The sequence below is a fragment of the Heterodontus francisci genome, chromosome 17 (genome assembly GCF_036365525.1).
Source record: "Heterodontus francisci isolate sHetFra1 chromosome 17, sHetFra1.hap1, whole genome shotgun sequence".
Taxonomy (NCBI): Eukaryota; Metazoa; Chordata; class Chondrichthyes; order Heterodontiformes; family Heterodontidae; genus Heterodontus; species Heterodontus francisci.
The window spans coordinates 32515577-32530798 of record NC_090387.1 but is presented as its reverse complement, the minus strand read 5'-3'; the positions used below and the strand labels follow the sequence as shown (position 1 = coordinate 32530798).

The 15222-nt window shown below is 42.1% G+C and overlaps 1 protein-coding gene across 1 annotated transcript in view; it reads left to right on the top strand.

Annotated features, from left to right (window-relative positions):
• Nucleotides 1-2503, top strand: part of LOC137378582 (polycystin-1-like protein 2) — a 54991-nt gene extending 52488 nt beyond the window's left edge. Inside the window, exon 26 of the mRNA XM_068048886.1 lies at nt 513-2503. Coding sequence (XP_067904987.1) covers nt 513-626 — 114 coding nt within the window. The 3' untranslated portion in view covers nt 627-2503. The remainder of the gene's footprint in view (nt 1-512) is intronic.
• Nucleotides 2504-15222: the final 12719 nt, after the last annotated feature.

Sequence of the window (15222 nt, the reverse complement as noted above, 5' to 3'; positions counted from 1 at the left end):
CCAAACACAGCTGCCTGCAAACTGCCAAGAAATCCTGGAACTGGCTTAATCCAGGTCTAGGTTAAATATGTGGCCCTTCCCACCAGACTTATGGTAGGAGTGCTCTTGAATGACCACAGATTTTTGGCTCCTACATGTTTCCTGGCAACAAGGCCAGAGTAGCATTGAAGATGTGTTGGTTACTTCATGCAGTTGCTTGTAATGGTCAGTGCAGCTGTGGTGCATCTATGGGAAAATATGGCAAGTGGTTTATCCACAGTCAACCAATATACAAGTTCTAGTTTGAAGACTGAAGGAGGCAAGATTCTGGTCATAGCACAGAAAAAGCTGGCATACGTCATGTTGGCCCTAGCTCTGTCAATACAATATAAACGTTGCTCAACTTATAATTATTAGAAGAAATAATTATGTACTATTAAAATATCTGAGAGGTTATATATATGTATTATTAGTATTTCATATGGTTGCTTAAAAATCTGATTGCCATTATTCACATTTTTTTTTTGTCCCAGCCATCTGATGATCAGGAAGTAATAGACCTGCTGTTGAAGAAACTTTGTGGCTTCTTTGGAATTCAAAGCAGTGTGAAATCCTCTCAGCAGAAAAGGCAGACAAAAAAACCATAGAACAAGAAATGGTCATTTGGACTATCAAGCCAGCTCATTTTGCAACCTAACCCATCACAGCTCTACCCCTTGTGCTTAATCCACTGAGAGAAATTTCTACATAAATACTCCCTGCTTCCCAAAGGAGACAGACAAAAATTCCAGAATATACATCCTCCCTCACACCTCTATTGCTAAATCCTACCTGCTGGCCTTCAAAGGCAATATCCCCTACCAGCAACAGAGAACTGTTGTCTCCTATTTAGTATTTGATCATCTAAGCCTATGCATATTCCTAGCATGATTACAGTAGAATGTGATAATATACTGATGGTTTATTTGTCCACCTGCAGCTCTGCTGTAGGCATAATCACCTCTTCAAAAAATAGATTTATGAGCATTGGTTAAAAATAAGAAAAAAATACTGCTCTTTCTTTAAGCTTATTATTGAAAGACTTTTGCATTATAATGGAACTGCATGGTCAATTCAAGAAATTAGTAATTCAGGTGCTTTTATATTGGTATTTGTTTAGTTTGGCTTCCAGGAAAGCAATGTCTGTGCACAGAGATGGACTGGTTCCCTGAACAGGTGTGAAATCTTTCGAGATTCTCATGGAAAAAATGGGATTTCAATAATATAGAGCTAGTAGAGAACCATTCTCCGAGGCATTCTGGAAATCTCCTGATTTCCCATATAAGCAGTCTGCCTGCCTGTGCATCAGCTCCCTGTATTTACACTGCCAAATCAGGCCCTCAATCTAGTGACAGGATCATAGACCCTCGTATTCACTGCTCTTTGCTCCTTATTTAATTTCCAGGCAGTAGAATCATTGTAAAAGTCTAGTTACACCAATTTTGACGTGGCAGTAGTAAGGGAGTCAGTTGCCAGCGTTCGCCAGAGCTGGCGGGCAGCCATAAAGGCGGGGCTAAAGTGTGGCGAGTCGAAGAGACTTAGCAGTTGGCAGGAAAAAAGGCAGAGGCGCAAGGGGAGAGCCAACTGTGTAACAGCCCCGACAAACAAATTTTTCTGCAGCACCTGTGGAAGAGCCTGTCACTCTAGAATTGGCCTTTATAGCCACTCCAGGCGCTGCTCCACACACCACTGACCACCTCCAGGCGCTTACCCATTGTCTCTCGAGATAAGGAGGCCAAAGAAGAGTAGTAAGTTTAATGAATGGGAAGATTTTGAACTGTCACCACAGATGTGAAAAAGGTAGATAGTTTAGAGATAATTTCTGTCTTGTGTAAGGCTACCTGATAGCATGTAACTACTATTGAGACAAGTAGCAACCAGCTGTTACTGTGCTATTCCATACATGCTGCTTCTGGAGAGCATCTCCTCGCAATGCAACGCTCATTGATCTGTGTGAATCCCTCGGGTCTTGGGATTCCTCCCCCACCTCTTCCCCCAGATGGTTGCCTATAACCATTCTCTTAGTCAATTGAAACCAGCCATGACCACAAAATGGAGTTTGGATTCCAAAGCCCCCTATTGTAAAGCAGGCCCATGAGGAGTTATACTCCCAAACAACTCAGATGTGGTACTTGGCATGTTAGAACTTTGCCGTGTCCCTGATCAATCCCCTAACTACTATTCCTTCATCACCAGTGCTTCTGTATCTTAGCTTATGATTCATCTTTAACCTCACCGTGACCTTATCTCAGTGTGTGTATATCTATGCAGGTGTCAGCTTCAAAGGAGCATGGTAATCACTTGTGTTTAGATGTTAAGTGGCCTGCTAATTGCTTGCAAAGCATAAAAATTGTGATTGACAACTAGTGCTTTGTTACCACTAATAAAATTATGTTACAGTAGTAAATTATGGGCAGACTTTACTTCCATTTGCCGGATGTAAATGTATTCAAGCATTTTAAACATGAATGTTAATAAATCCAGTTCAGACAAAACTTATGGAGGTATAAGCTGTGCTTACGTTTCATATTTTTCACCCTGGGTTGGGGTAAATGCAGTACTGGCCTCTGTTTCATTAGAATCTAGGTGAATAAAGTTTGCTAGGTTTTGGGAAGATTTAATCAAACCAACTCAAGGATATGAAACAATACCATCTCATTTACTCACACTCTTGAGATGACAGAATTGGAGAAGAATGAACAGAATTTGTGATCAATCCAGGTACGAAACGTAAGCTATTTTAACAGAATCTTATTTTGCCCATTAACATGGGTTCCACTGTACTTACAACTCATTGGGGCCCGGATGTCTCTGAAGTATTTGGTAGTCAAAATATCAGATTTATATGATCACAATGGTTGCAGATTGCCATAGATATGTACAAGGATATTACAAACTGCAGTGTGAAAACAAAGTGTAAACTGTTCCTGTGATTTAATTAGGACATTAATTTTAACTGTAAAGGCTGAGACACGAGTAAATAATTACAGAAAATGCAAGGGAAGAGGATCAATTGTCTGTAAATTAGTAAAACAAAGGTTCTGTGCAACAATCTCTTATACAAATGAGCCAGGATGAGAGGATTTGTGTCCTGAACACAGCATTAAGCCGTGGATAAAATCAATCACAATCCTAATGAAGACCATTATATGGAGAAAAAAACTAGCGCCAGTAAAATAATTTATCCCCTATATACATTTTGCCTCAATTTTGTGAGTGTCTGCATCACTAGAGCAGCCTCACTTGGGGGCAAAGCACAGGTCACGAGATCAGTCCAGTTCATAGCAAAGGAAGATGAACAAAGGGAGGCTGTGTTGTTGGTTAGCACCAGCCTCATTGTAATATGGTAATTATATCAATTAGGTCTTGTGTTTCTACTGACCTTGTGAGCTTGCTGTAGGGATGGAAGACCTGAAACATTAACTCTTTCCACAGATGCTGCCAGAACTGATGATAGGGCGAGACCTGAAGATTGGAAAAACAAAAATTAAATTAAGCAAAACATTAAATATTGAGTTTTTTTGTGATTGATTTGAGGCCTATTTTACTATTCCTGTTTTTACCTGAGCTGCACAATACCTCATCATTAAATATATAATTAAATAATTGGAAGAGCTGTTTTGCTGCTTGAATCATCACTGACCTGCACGCTGTATCAAACCATTCTTTACAGCAAAGGAGGAGGACATATGGCCAATTGTGTCTGTGCTAGCTGATTGGGGGAGCAATCTAAAACTAATCCATTACCCCCATTCTCCACCCAATACTCTCCCCCCACCCCTCCCCCCATAGCCATCCTCCGCATTTATCGAATTTTCCTTTAAAAGCTACAATGGTCTCTGCCTATGGGGATCGTCCATTTGATTTGTTCACACTTATGCAGAAGTAGTTTGACTATTCTGCAGTAATGAGGTAGGAAATATAATGAATCTTCAGCATAAGCTCTAACTTACTGAACAAACAAACGTTACAGTACACTGCTACTGAACAACAGTAAAGAACAGTGTAAATAATATTGTTAAAGCTGTGCACAATGGAGTTGTGATTCACCCGGTCGGTAGCTTAATCTGCCTTGTGTTATATGGAGACATGGATTTCATTAATATTTGTTACACTATTGCACAGTGCTTTTAAATCATATCAGTCTGACTGGCTGACATACCTTGGCATGAAAGGTATGGCATCATGAGCTGAAGACAATTAGAAAACCTTTCATCCAGATTTCATGTAGCATCTTGTTTTAAATCCATCTGCAAACTTTCTTTTTCAGTGGAATTGTCATTGGGTGGGGTGGGGAGGGGTAGTATTATCCCGGTTTGGATTTAACAAGTGGATTCCCAGTATTTTGAAAGCACAAATCCTGAAGAAAATTTAAGCAGGGCAGTTTACACAAACTGCCTTCATTTCTGTGCAAAAAGCAAACTGTACAACAGCATAAAGATGATTGACAATTATGTATTTATTTAAGATTAAATTGTTCATGAGCTTAGTACAGTGCATAAACAAAGGAAACACACCATCTACAAAAAAACTAAAAGGAAAATCAGAACAAGAATACCAAACACAAAACATGCCATGGTCTTGCAACACTCATATCTTATTTTACTTGCTCTGGTGATATACATAAATGATTTGGAGGAAAGTATAGGTGGTCTGATTAGCAAGTTTGCAGACGACACTAAGATTGGTGGAGTAGCAGATAGTGAAGGGGACTGTCAGAGAATACAGCAGAATATAGATAGATTGGAGAGTTGGGCAGAGAAATGGCAGATGGAGTTCAATCAGGGCAAATGCGAGGTGATGCATTTTGGAAGATCCAATTCAAGAGTGAACTATACAGTAAATGGAAAAGTCCTGGGGAAAATTGATGTACAGAGAGATTTGGGTGTTCAGGTCCATTGTTCCCTGAAGGTGGCAACGCAGGTCAATAGAGTGGTCAAGAAGGCACACGGCATGCTTTCCTTCATCGGACGGGGTATTGAGTACAAGGGTTGGCAGGTCATGTTACAGTTGTATAAGACTTTGGTTCGGCCACATTTGGAATACTGCTTGCAGTTCTGGTCGCCGCATTACCAAAAGGATGTAGATGCTTTGGAGAGGGTGCAGAGGAGGTTCACCAGGATGTTGCCTGGTATGGAGGGCGCTAGCTATGAAGAGAGGTTGAGTAGATTAGGATTATTTTCATTAGAAAGACGGAGGTTGAGGGGGGACCTGATTGAGGTGTACAAAATCATGAGAGGTATAGACAGGGTGGATAGCAAGAAGCTTTTTCCCAGAGTGGGGGATTCAATTACTAGGGGTTACGAGTTCAAAGTGAGAGGGGAAAAGTTTAGGGGGGATATGCGTGGAAAGTTCTTCACGCAGAGGGTGGTGGGTGCCTGGAACGCGTTGCCAGCGGAGGTGGTAGACGCGGGCACGATAGCGTCTTTTAAGATGTATCTAGACAGATACATGAATGGGCAGGAAGCAAAGAGATACAGACCCTGAGAAAATAGTTGACATGTTTAGATAGAGGATCTGGATCGGCGCAGGCTTGGAGGGCCGAAGGGCCTGTTCCTGTGCTGTAATTTTCTTTGTTCTTTGTGCACATTTCTTGGATTTGTAACTTCCTTAAATTTTTTAGATTGGCTTATCTGCTTGCCCACTCCGTGGCCGGAATTTTATGCCCCCACAATGAGCGGGTTGGTGGCAGGGAGGGCTGTAAAATTGAGTGGGAGGTGGGGGTGGTCCATTCCTGATGCTTTTCCACCACCCGCAGTTTTACACGGGGCGGTAGCAGCGAAAAATGGCCCACCTGCCCCAAGCCAATCAAGGCCCTTAAATGGCCAATTAACTGCCTCTTAAGAGCCTCCTCCTGCCACCGCTGGTAAAACCTGCGGCCTTCTTGCGAGCTGGGGAGCACCTTGTGCACCATGGAGGGTCGCTACTCAAGTTCTCAACCTCCCTCACCATACAACACTACCACACCACCCCCCCACCCCCACCCCCAACAACTTGCCTCTCGCCTGGGCCCCAAAAACTTACCTGTCTTCCAGGGCCATCCTTCACTTTGCTTGTGATGGCTGGGTGTAGTCCCAGCTGAGGCCACCACTCCAAGTGGTGTTGCTGGGACTAAGAGCTGCCAGCCCGCTGATTGGCTGGCAGCTAAATTAGGCGCGACTTTCTGCCTCAAAGAGGTAATGGTCCCACTCAAGACTAACTAAGGGCCTGGGCAGCGTAATATCCCGGCGTGGATCCCCAGGCACGGCAGAGGCAGGCTCGCCCCTGACCTTTCAGCAGTGGGTGGAGCCTCACACCTAATTCTGGCCCTTTTCTTTGAAATATATGTACAAAGCACACTTTGTGATAGGTCGCATCCTTATTCTGTAACCTCTGAAGTGGTTATGCATGAAGCAATTTGGTTTTGTATTATATGGCATTATTGTAATCAAAAATGTGACTTATAGCCAATTTTGACCAAGTGAAATATTTTCTTCTAATTGATATGTATAACATAATTGAGTGACAACTGTGTATCTTTCCTTTGAACCTTGGATTGGTTTCCAGTAGCAAAGGTATCTTCATGCAATCTTGTATTCCATGTAATCATTTATTTTAAATAATATTATTCACACATTTTGGATAATATAGTGCTTCAACTTTAAATGCTAATTTTCACCTTTCCCAATTTTTTAGACACCCTGTTTCATTCTAAGTTGAATTATTTGAGAATATTTGTCAAAGTAGTTGCAAGTGCAAGTTCTGGGCACTGCACCTATAGAAGGATATACAGTCCTTGGAGGAAGTGCAGTGTTATATTCCCTGGAATTTAGAACGTTAAGGGGTCATTCGATCAAAATTTTCAAGATATTAAGGGGAACTGCAGGGTAGACAGAAACAATTTGAATAAAGGCAAAATACTGCGGATGCTGGAAATCTGATACTCAGCAGGTCTGGCAGCATCTGTGGAGACAGAAACAGAGTTAACATTTCAAGTCGATGACTATTGGTCAAAAGTATTCTGTTGATTGGGAAGTCTAGGACTAAGGGATGTAGCCTAAAAGTTAGAGCCAGACCTTCGAGGAGTGAAGTTAGGAAACATTTCTACACGCAAAAGCTGGTAGAAGTTTGAAACTGTTCCACAAATGGCAATGGCTTGGTCAATTATTAACATTAAAATCTGAGATTGATAGATTTTTGTTGACAAAAGGTGTTGAGGGATTGGTATAATGAGCTCAGCGATCAGTCATGATCTCATGGATCAATCTTGAGGTGTTAAATGGCCTACTCCTGTTCCAACATTCATGTGTAATAATTTTACTGTGGGGGGTGGGGGGGGGGGGCTAATTATAACAAAAAAGTAAATTCACCTAAACTTTCTATCATTCTGTTACTATCCTCTGTCAGTTTTATTCATAGCCTGAAATAGGCGTAAGGAGAATAATTGTGGAGGGGGTGCGCAGTAATGTAAACTGCTTGCCAATGATTGTTTGTTAAGGGTCTTTGCAATGCAACATGTGCAGTTTTACATAGGAGTTGTAGAAACAAAAAATACTTGCACTCTCATTCAGCATTCTTACAGAAGCATCACGATTTACCTTTCTATTATAAATTTATATTTCATAAATTTTGATTGATGAGGAGGTAAATCTAGAAAAAAAAATCTTAAACAAAATGTACCAGTCTTTCAAACTCAGTATAAAAATATTAAAATTGAAATATTTCTTCATGGTGAGAAGCTACAGAGATTCAAAGGGATTTAGATGTTCATCTGTAATATACGCTGCTGCATAGGTACAGAAAGTAATCAAAGGCTAATTTAATATTGGACTTTATCTTAAGGAGATTGGAATGCAAAAATGAGGAACTTATGCTTCAGTGTACAGAGCCTTCATCAGAACCCACCTTCAATTTGTGCATAAATATATTAATAGAATCTGTTCATTTCTTTTATTCTTTCATGAGTTGTGGGCATCATTGGCAAGGCCAGCATTTGTTGCCCATCCCTAATTGCCCTTGAAAAGGTGGTGGTTACCTACCTTCTTGAACCGCTGCAGTCCATCTGGTGCAGGTACACCCACAGTGCTGTTAGGGAAAGAGTTCCAATATTTTGATCCAGTGACAGTGAAGGAACGGCAATATATTTCTAAGTCAGGATGGGGTGTGACTTGAAGTAGAACTTTCAGGTGGTGGTGTTCCCATGTGTCTGCTGTCCTTGTTCTTCTAAGTGGTCGAGGTCCTGGGTTTGGAAGGTGCTGTCGAAGGAGGCATGGTGAGTTGCTGCAGTACATCTTTTAGATGGAACACACTGCCACTACTGTGCGTCAGTGGTGGAGGGAATGAATGTTTAAGGTGGCGGATGGGGTGCCGATCAAGGGGGCTGCTTTGTCCTGGATGGTGTCGAGTTTCCTGAGTGTTGTTGGAGCTGCACTCATTGTTAAATATTGTTATACTATCTGTAAAGTTCTAGGGACTAATTAGCTAGGAACTAATTGTTATGTGTAAGTATTCCAGGGGGTCATATTCACGGCTGCACTAGAGAGTCATATGATGCATAACAGGACACCAGCCTAGGGCAGTCTGGAAGCTGAATGATTAAAACAAAGAGTTCCAGCTTTTCCAAGTCTAAAGTGTGATTATTTCTAACTTATGGGAACCAGAAGACAACCAGGAAACATAAAATGGTTGCAGTGAGTGTCTGTGAATAAACCCAAAACATTTTAAATGAATTTAATGCTGAATTAGATTGGGAGAATTGACCCAAATGAGTGCCAGAGAGAGAGAAAGAAAAACTGTGTAAATTGTGTGAAAAACAAAAAACGAAATGTCAGCTGGGAGCGGAATGAATGCATAGCTACAGCCCATTATGAATTGGGATGCTGATGATGTCGTAGAGACATCTGAGAAGTTTAAACAAAAGTGCAGATTGACATTCAGTAGTTTCTTAAAATACACTAGTGAAGAGGAGAGGGTCAGCTATATCCTTCTGTGGGCAGGAGATAAAGGATTAAATTTATTTAACAGCTGGGAGCTAAGCGAAGGGGACAGCAGAAACCTAGACAAAATGTTTGAAAAATTCAGCACCCATCTCCAGCCAAAATCAAATCATCGGATATACCGCTATGAATTTCAAGGCCTCAGACAGGAACTAGGTGAACCTATTGATAATTTTGTAACAAGATTGAAAAATGCAGCCAGAAAATGCAAATTTAAGGACACAGATAAATGTCTGATAGATCAGCTCACTTGGGGTTCTGCACATCTGGAAGTACAAAAAGCACTAATTGGAAAGGGCAAGCTCACAATATCGCAGTCTGCAGATACTGACAGAGCACATGAAGCCATGAGCAGACAAACGAAGACACTCACTACCCAAACAGCTAGCCTTCAATTAAAACAGGACAAAGGCTGCAGGGTTGATGCAGCAAAACAACAACGAAAGAACGTACACAAAACAGTGAGGAAGATGTGCAGGAGCTGTGGATGACCACATCTATTCACAGACAAAAGGAAATGTCTTGCATATGGATCAATCTGCAGAGCTTGGGGAAAGACCAATCACTGGGAAAAGATGTGCAGAACAAGGAAATAAGGTGGTAGACAATTCACCAGGGCCAGAGTAACAGGGTGAATGAGTAGGGAAAGAAACCAAAACATCCATACCCTGGAAGATGACGATGAGTTTGAGAACACAATTGACATAGAAACCATACAATTGCATGAAATATCTGGATGCGACAATTCCCAGAAAAAAGAAATTCAAATGACCTTTCAGATCAGGAAGAGGGTGAGAAATAAGCCCACAATGATAAATCTGAAGATAAAAGGCAGCCATAAAGACGGGGCTAAAATGTGGCGAGTCGAAGAGACTTAGCAGTTGGCAGGAAAAAAGGCAGAGGCGCAAGGGGAGAGCCAACTGTGTAACAGCCCCGACAAACAAATTTCTCTGCAGCACCTGTGGAAGAGCCTGTCACTCTAGAATTGGCCTTTATAGCCACTCCAGGCGCTGCTTCACAAACCACTGACCACCTCCAGGCGCGTATCCATTGTCTCTCGAGATAAGGAGGCCAAAGAAGAAGAAATATTGATACTGGAGCGCAGAGTAATATCATCCCACTCCGGCTATACCAGAAGATCTTTCCTAAAAATTTGACAGAAAGTGGTTATCCGAGGAAAGGTGCTCTGAAACCAAATATCATGCTAACAGCATATGGAGGAACTGAAATTCGACAGCTAGGAGCAGACCAAATCAGAGGAAAAGATTTTAACTGTGTTCTACGTCACTGAAACAAATGGTCCTGCTATCCTGGGGTTGAACAGTTGCGAAGAGCTGCAGATTATCTCAGTAAAGGTGAAGGAGGTGACACTGAGGGTTGAAGACAGTACACCCATTGAAAAGTGCCCTCCTATCAGAAGCAAAGAAGATCTGGTACAAATGTACCCAGTGTTTCGATGAGATGGTTGGATGCTTTGAAAATTTGAGCATCACATCACTATTGACTCAGAGATGAAACCAATGATTCACCCCCATGTAAAGTACCTATAGAACTAAAAGGAAAGCTTTGAAAGAGAGCTCCAAGAAATGGAAGGAAAGAAGATGATCACCAGAGTCACAGCTGATAGATTGGGTAAATTCTGTTGTGGTGAGAGAGAAGCCAAATGGGAAGCTAAGAATTTGCCTAGATCCCAAAGATTTTAACCAAGCAATAAAGAAAGACCACTACCCTATTCCAACACTGGAAGAGATCACACCAGCACTGGCAGGGGCAAAGGTTTTCAGCAAACCTGATGCCAGAAATGGCTATTGGAATGTGAAGCTATTCATGGAATCTTCACTGTTGACAACATTCAACACATGCTTTGGATGGTACAAATTCCTGCGTCTACCTTTAGGCCTTAAAGTGAGCCAGGATGTGTTCCAGCAGAAAGTAGACGAGACATACAGGGATGCAAAGGAGCAGTCAGCATAGCAGATGATATCCAGATATGTGGTGTAGATGGAAAAGATTATGACAACCATCTATATGAAGCTATGGAGAGAACCAGGAAAGCTGGGGTCAAGCTAAACGTGGACAAATGCATTGTGAAAGTGACAGAATGCCAGCTCTTCGGAATGGTGTACACATCTGACAGAGTCAAGCCGAGTCCTGAAAGAATCTCGGCCATCTCTGGGATGGAAGCCCCAAGAGATAAGACAGAGTTGAGAAGTTACCTTGGCTTGATCCAATACATGAGTTCCTTCATACTGCACATGTTGGAACACACAGCAAATCTGCTGGAGCTGATGAAAGAAGATGTAGCGTACCAGTGGTCAGAGTCACACGACAGGAGTTTCAACAAACTCAAAAAGGTAGTATGTAAGGAGACAAGTCAGTAGTACTATGACAGAAAGAAACCTGTCATTCTGCAAGTAGATTTTTCCACAAAAGGACTGGGAGCAGCAATGGTACAAGAGGGAAAGCCAACAGCACTCGCATCCAAAGCTCTAACATCAGCTGAGACCAGATATGCCAACATAGAAAGAGAGCTTTTAGCAGTTGTATAGAGATGTGAGATGTTCCATACGTATCTCTATGGGAGAAAGTTCACAGTGGAGAGTGATCATCGTCACTGGAGCAGATCTACAAGAAAATCTATGTAAAGCACCAGCAAGATTACAGAGGTTATTCTTGAGACTTGAGAGTTACGACTTCAGTCTGAAATACAAGCCAGGAAGAGAAATGGTGCTGGCAGACACTCTATCTCGGTTGTCGCCACAGGAGAAACATGAGATAGAAGATCTAGGTATAAAGATTCATCACCTAGTGAACGTAACATCACCGAAACTGAGTCAAATTAGAGATGAGACCAACAAAGATAAGGAGTTACAGATGCTATCTCAGCAAGTGATCAAGGGATGACCTCATAAGATACAGCTAACATAGCCAGCAATGTGGCAGTACTGGTCTATCAGAGATGACATCTCACCACAGAAGATGGCATGCTGCTAGCCAAATCAAGAATAATTATATGCAAAACAATGTAAAAAGAACTTCTCCAGAAGATACATGAAGGCCACATGGGAATGGAGAAGTGTAGGCTCAAAGCCAGACCAGCTGTTGGAACAAGAGTTTTGTTTTTAAAAAGAGAACTTAGAATTCTGTGTGTTTAAAAACACTGAGAAAAGGATTTTATTTTGCTCTGTGGACACTAACATGCAAATAGTTGGAATTCCTGCAATGTTTTGAAAGAAGTCATAACAAAAGTTGAACTTTAGGCTGCTTTGAAAGGAAGTTGAATTTGTCCAAGGACAGGAAAGCCAGCAATTTCAAGGAAACCACAGGGGTTTGACCTCTCTTCAGAGCAGCTTTTGAGTGACAGGGGGAGACACTGGGCTGAATTTTACGCCGCCCCAGTGGGTCGGTTGGTGGCGCGGGGTGGCATAAAATTGAGCGGGAGGCTCCGGGAAGCCTACCCACACCGCTCCCGCCTCCGGGCTCGACTTTACGGCGGTTGGGCAGAGGGGGGGAATGGCCCACCCGCCCGAGGCCAATCAAGGCCCTCCACGGGTATTTTACCCTTGGCAAGCAGATGCGCTGAGGCACATGAAAGGCCAGTCACCAGGGAAGGATCGATCTGCCTGGTGAGGCATGCCCAACTTACCTTCACTCCTGGATCCATCTGGTCAGCTGGACTGCAGTCCCAGCAGTGGCCACCGCTCCCAGTGGTGCTGCTAGGACTGAGAGCTGCCGGCCCGCTGATTGGCCAGCAGCTCACTGAGGCGGGACCTCCTCCCTCAAGTGGGTGGAAGTCCACCTGTAAAATGTGGGATGGATCCCTAGGCTAGGTGGAAGTGGGTGCACCGACTTTTATGTCAGTGGCGAATTCCTGTCCGCCTAAGGTAAAATCCAGCCCACTGTGTCTGGACATGTGACCATGTTTAGGAAGGTTCTTTTTTCACCTTGGACTCTTTAAAAAGCCTGTGAATTGAACAAAGGGCAGGCATTGAAAATCTTTGCTTTGACCTACCTGGAGCAAGAGAAAAGACCCAGAAAAGTGTCATCTCTCTCTGTAAAGGAGACTTGCATCTCTTGAAAAGGAATCCTGCGTTTCAAAGGTGGCAGATTCCTATTGCCTCCAGTTTCTGAAGAATTGCTGCATCCAGTGAGATTCCTGCTGCCTCCTGTATTCTCAGAAATCCTGAAATCTGAAGAGTTCTTCTACTGCTAGACTGCTGCTGACCTAAGCAGACCTTTTGCTACACCCTGATGGAAGACCTATGTGACACCTGCTGTAGTTAAATTGCCGTGAACACCTACCCATCACAGACTGTTTATCAACCTCGCCTGGAAAGACTTCGAGTGGCATCTGACTATTCGACTCTGGAACACCTCACCATACCAAAAACATCCTATCAGAACATGATAAACTCAATTATTTTTATTATTGCTTCTATTCCTAAGAAACAGCTGTAAACCAAAATCCTCTTCCTCTGGTTAACCATTTAAAAAAAAAATTATTTGTGTGTGCATGAGAATTAAGGAAATAAGGGGATTTTAATATATAGATTTATCTCATTAGTAGTTAAGACCTATATTTCTTTTCTAATAAATAATTAATGTTGTTGTTTAAAGAAACCTGGTTTGCTGTGCTTTATTCTGGGGGGAAAATACAGTGTTTAATTTGGCTATTCTTCAGTAGGTGGGAAACTTTATTTGCTATGCTATGACCCACCTTGGTCGTAACACTGTGTATGGGATAGGCATATACAAAGACATCAAAAATATGGTGTCTACATGCAATGTATGCCAGAAGTACAGAAACACACAGCGGAAAGAGGAGATGATAGCTACCAAAGTACCACCCAGACCATGGCATACTGTAGCAGCCACAATCACACACAATCAAGAATGCTATATCATTGTCGCAGACTACTACTCAACGTTCTCCTTTATCTGGAAGGTGAAAGGCTTGGGAGCCATAAAAATCATTTCAGCAGTATGAGTTCTGTTCGCTGAGCAAGGGATTCCTGAAAGATTAATATGTGATAAATGGTACCCCATTTACATCCAGAGAATTTAAGGAATTCGCTGACCAGTATGACCATCATCTCATCACCACACTACCCATGGGGACACGGGTTTATAGAAAGACATGTCCAGATGGTCAAAAGAGCACTTGTGAAATGCCAAGAGAGGAAGGACGACCCAAACCTGGCCTTATTGTCACTCTGTTCCACACCTCTCAAGGCTGACAATGAAATCACCTGCAGAGCTGTTGAATGGAAGAAAATATAAGACTACTCATCCAAGCAAAATACATCCTTCAAGTGACCAGGAGGAAGTGAGACAACAAATCGCTGAAGCACAGGGAAGAGGAGAGCAACACTTCAACAAGCATGCTAAACCATTACCCGAGCTGTTAAAGGACAAACTATACATGTACAGGATTCAATCATGAAAACCTGGAGCCCAGCAAAAGTTTTTGGTGAAGCTGAGAACCCAAGCTCATACATAATTGAGTCTGAAACCATTAATCAAATGAGAACGAACAGAATCCATATTTGACCTACACCCAAGCTGGAAAAACAGAAAAGACCATCAACAACACTGGAAACATCACTATCCAGCGAGACACTAACAACATCACCAGCAAGTGACAAAATATTAGCAACAGCAAGCACGGCTCCTACAACACCAGGAGCAACAAGCACAACATCGCCTGTGCAGCATGCCAACTCACCAATGACAGCAACGAATGCCAAATCTACTAGACGGAGGCTCAGCATCTTACCACCCATTGATACCATGAATAATATTTTTAGAAAAGAATATATGCTATAAAATACTCCAGATTATTTCCAAAAGTCGGTTGATAATCTTCTTTAGAAAAAGTTAATGAATGGGACATTTATATTGATATAGGGGCATTATGTTTTTAAAGAAAGAGAGGTATTATGTATTGTTATACTATCTGTAAAGTGCTAGGAACTAATTAGCTAGGAACTAATTAGTATGTGTAAGTATTCCAAAGGGCCACATTCATGGCTGCACTAGAGAGTCATGTGACATGTAACAGGACACCAGCCTAGGGCAGTCCTATACCAGACAGCATGGAAGCTGAATGATTAAAACAAAGGACTCCAGCCTTTCCAAGTCTAAAGAGTGATTATTTCTAACTTATGAGAGCAAGACAACCAGGAGACATAATATTCAACCAGGCTAGTGAAAAGTATTCCATCAGACT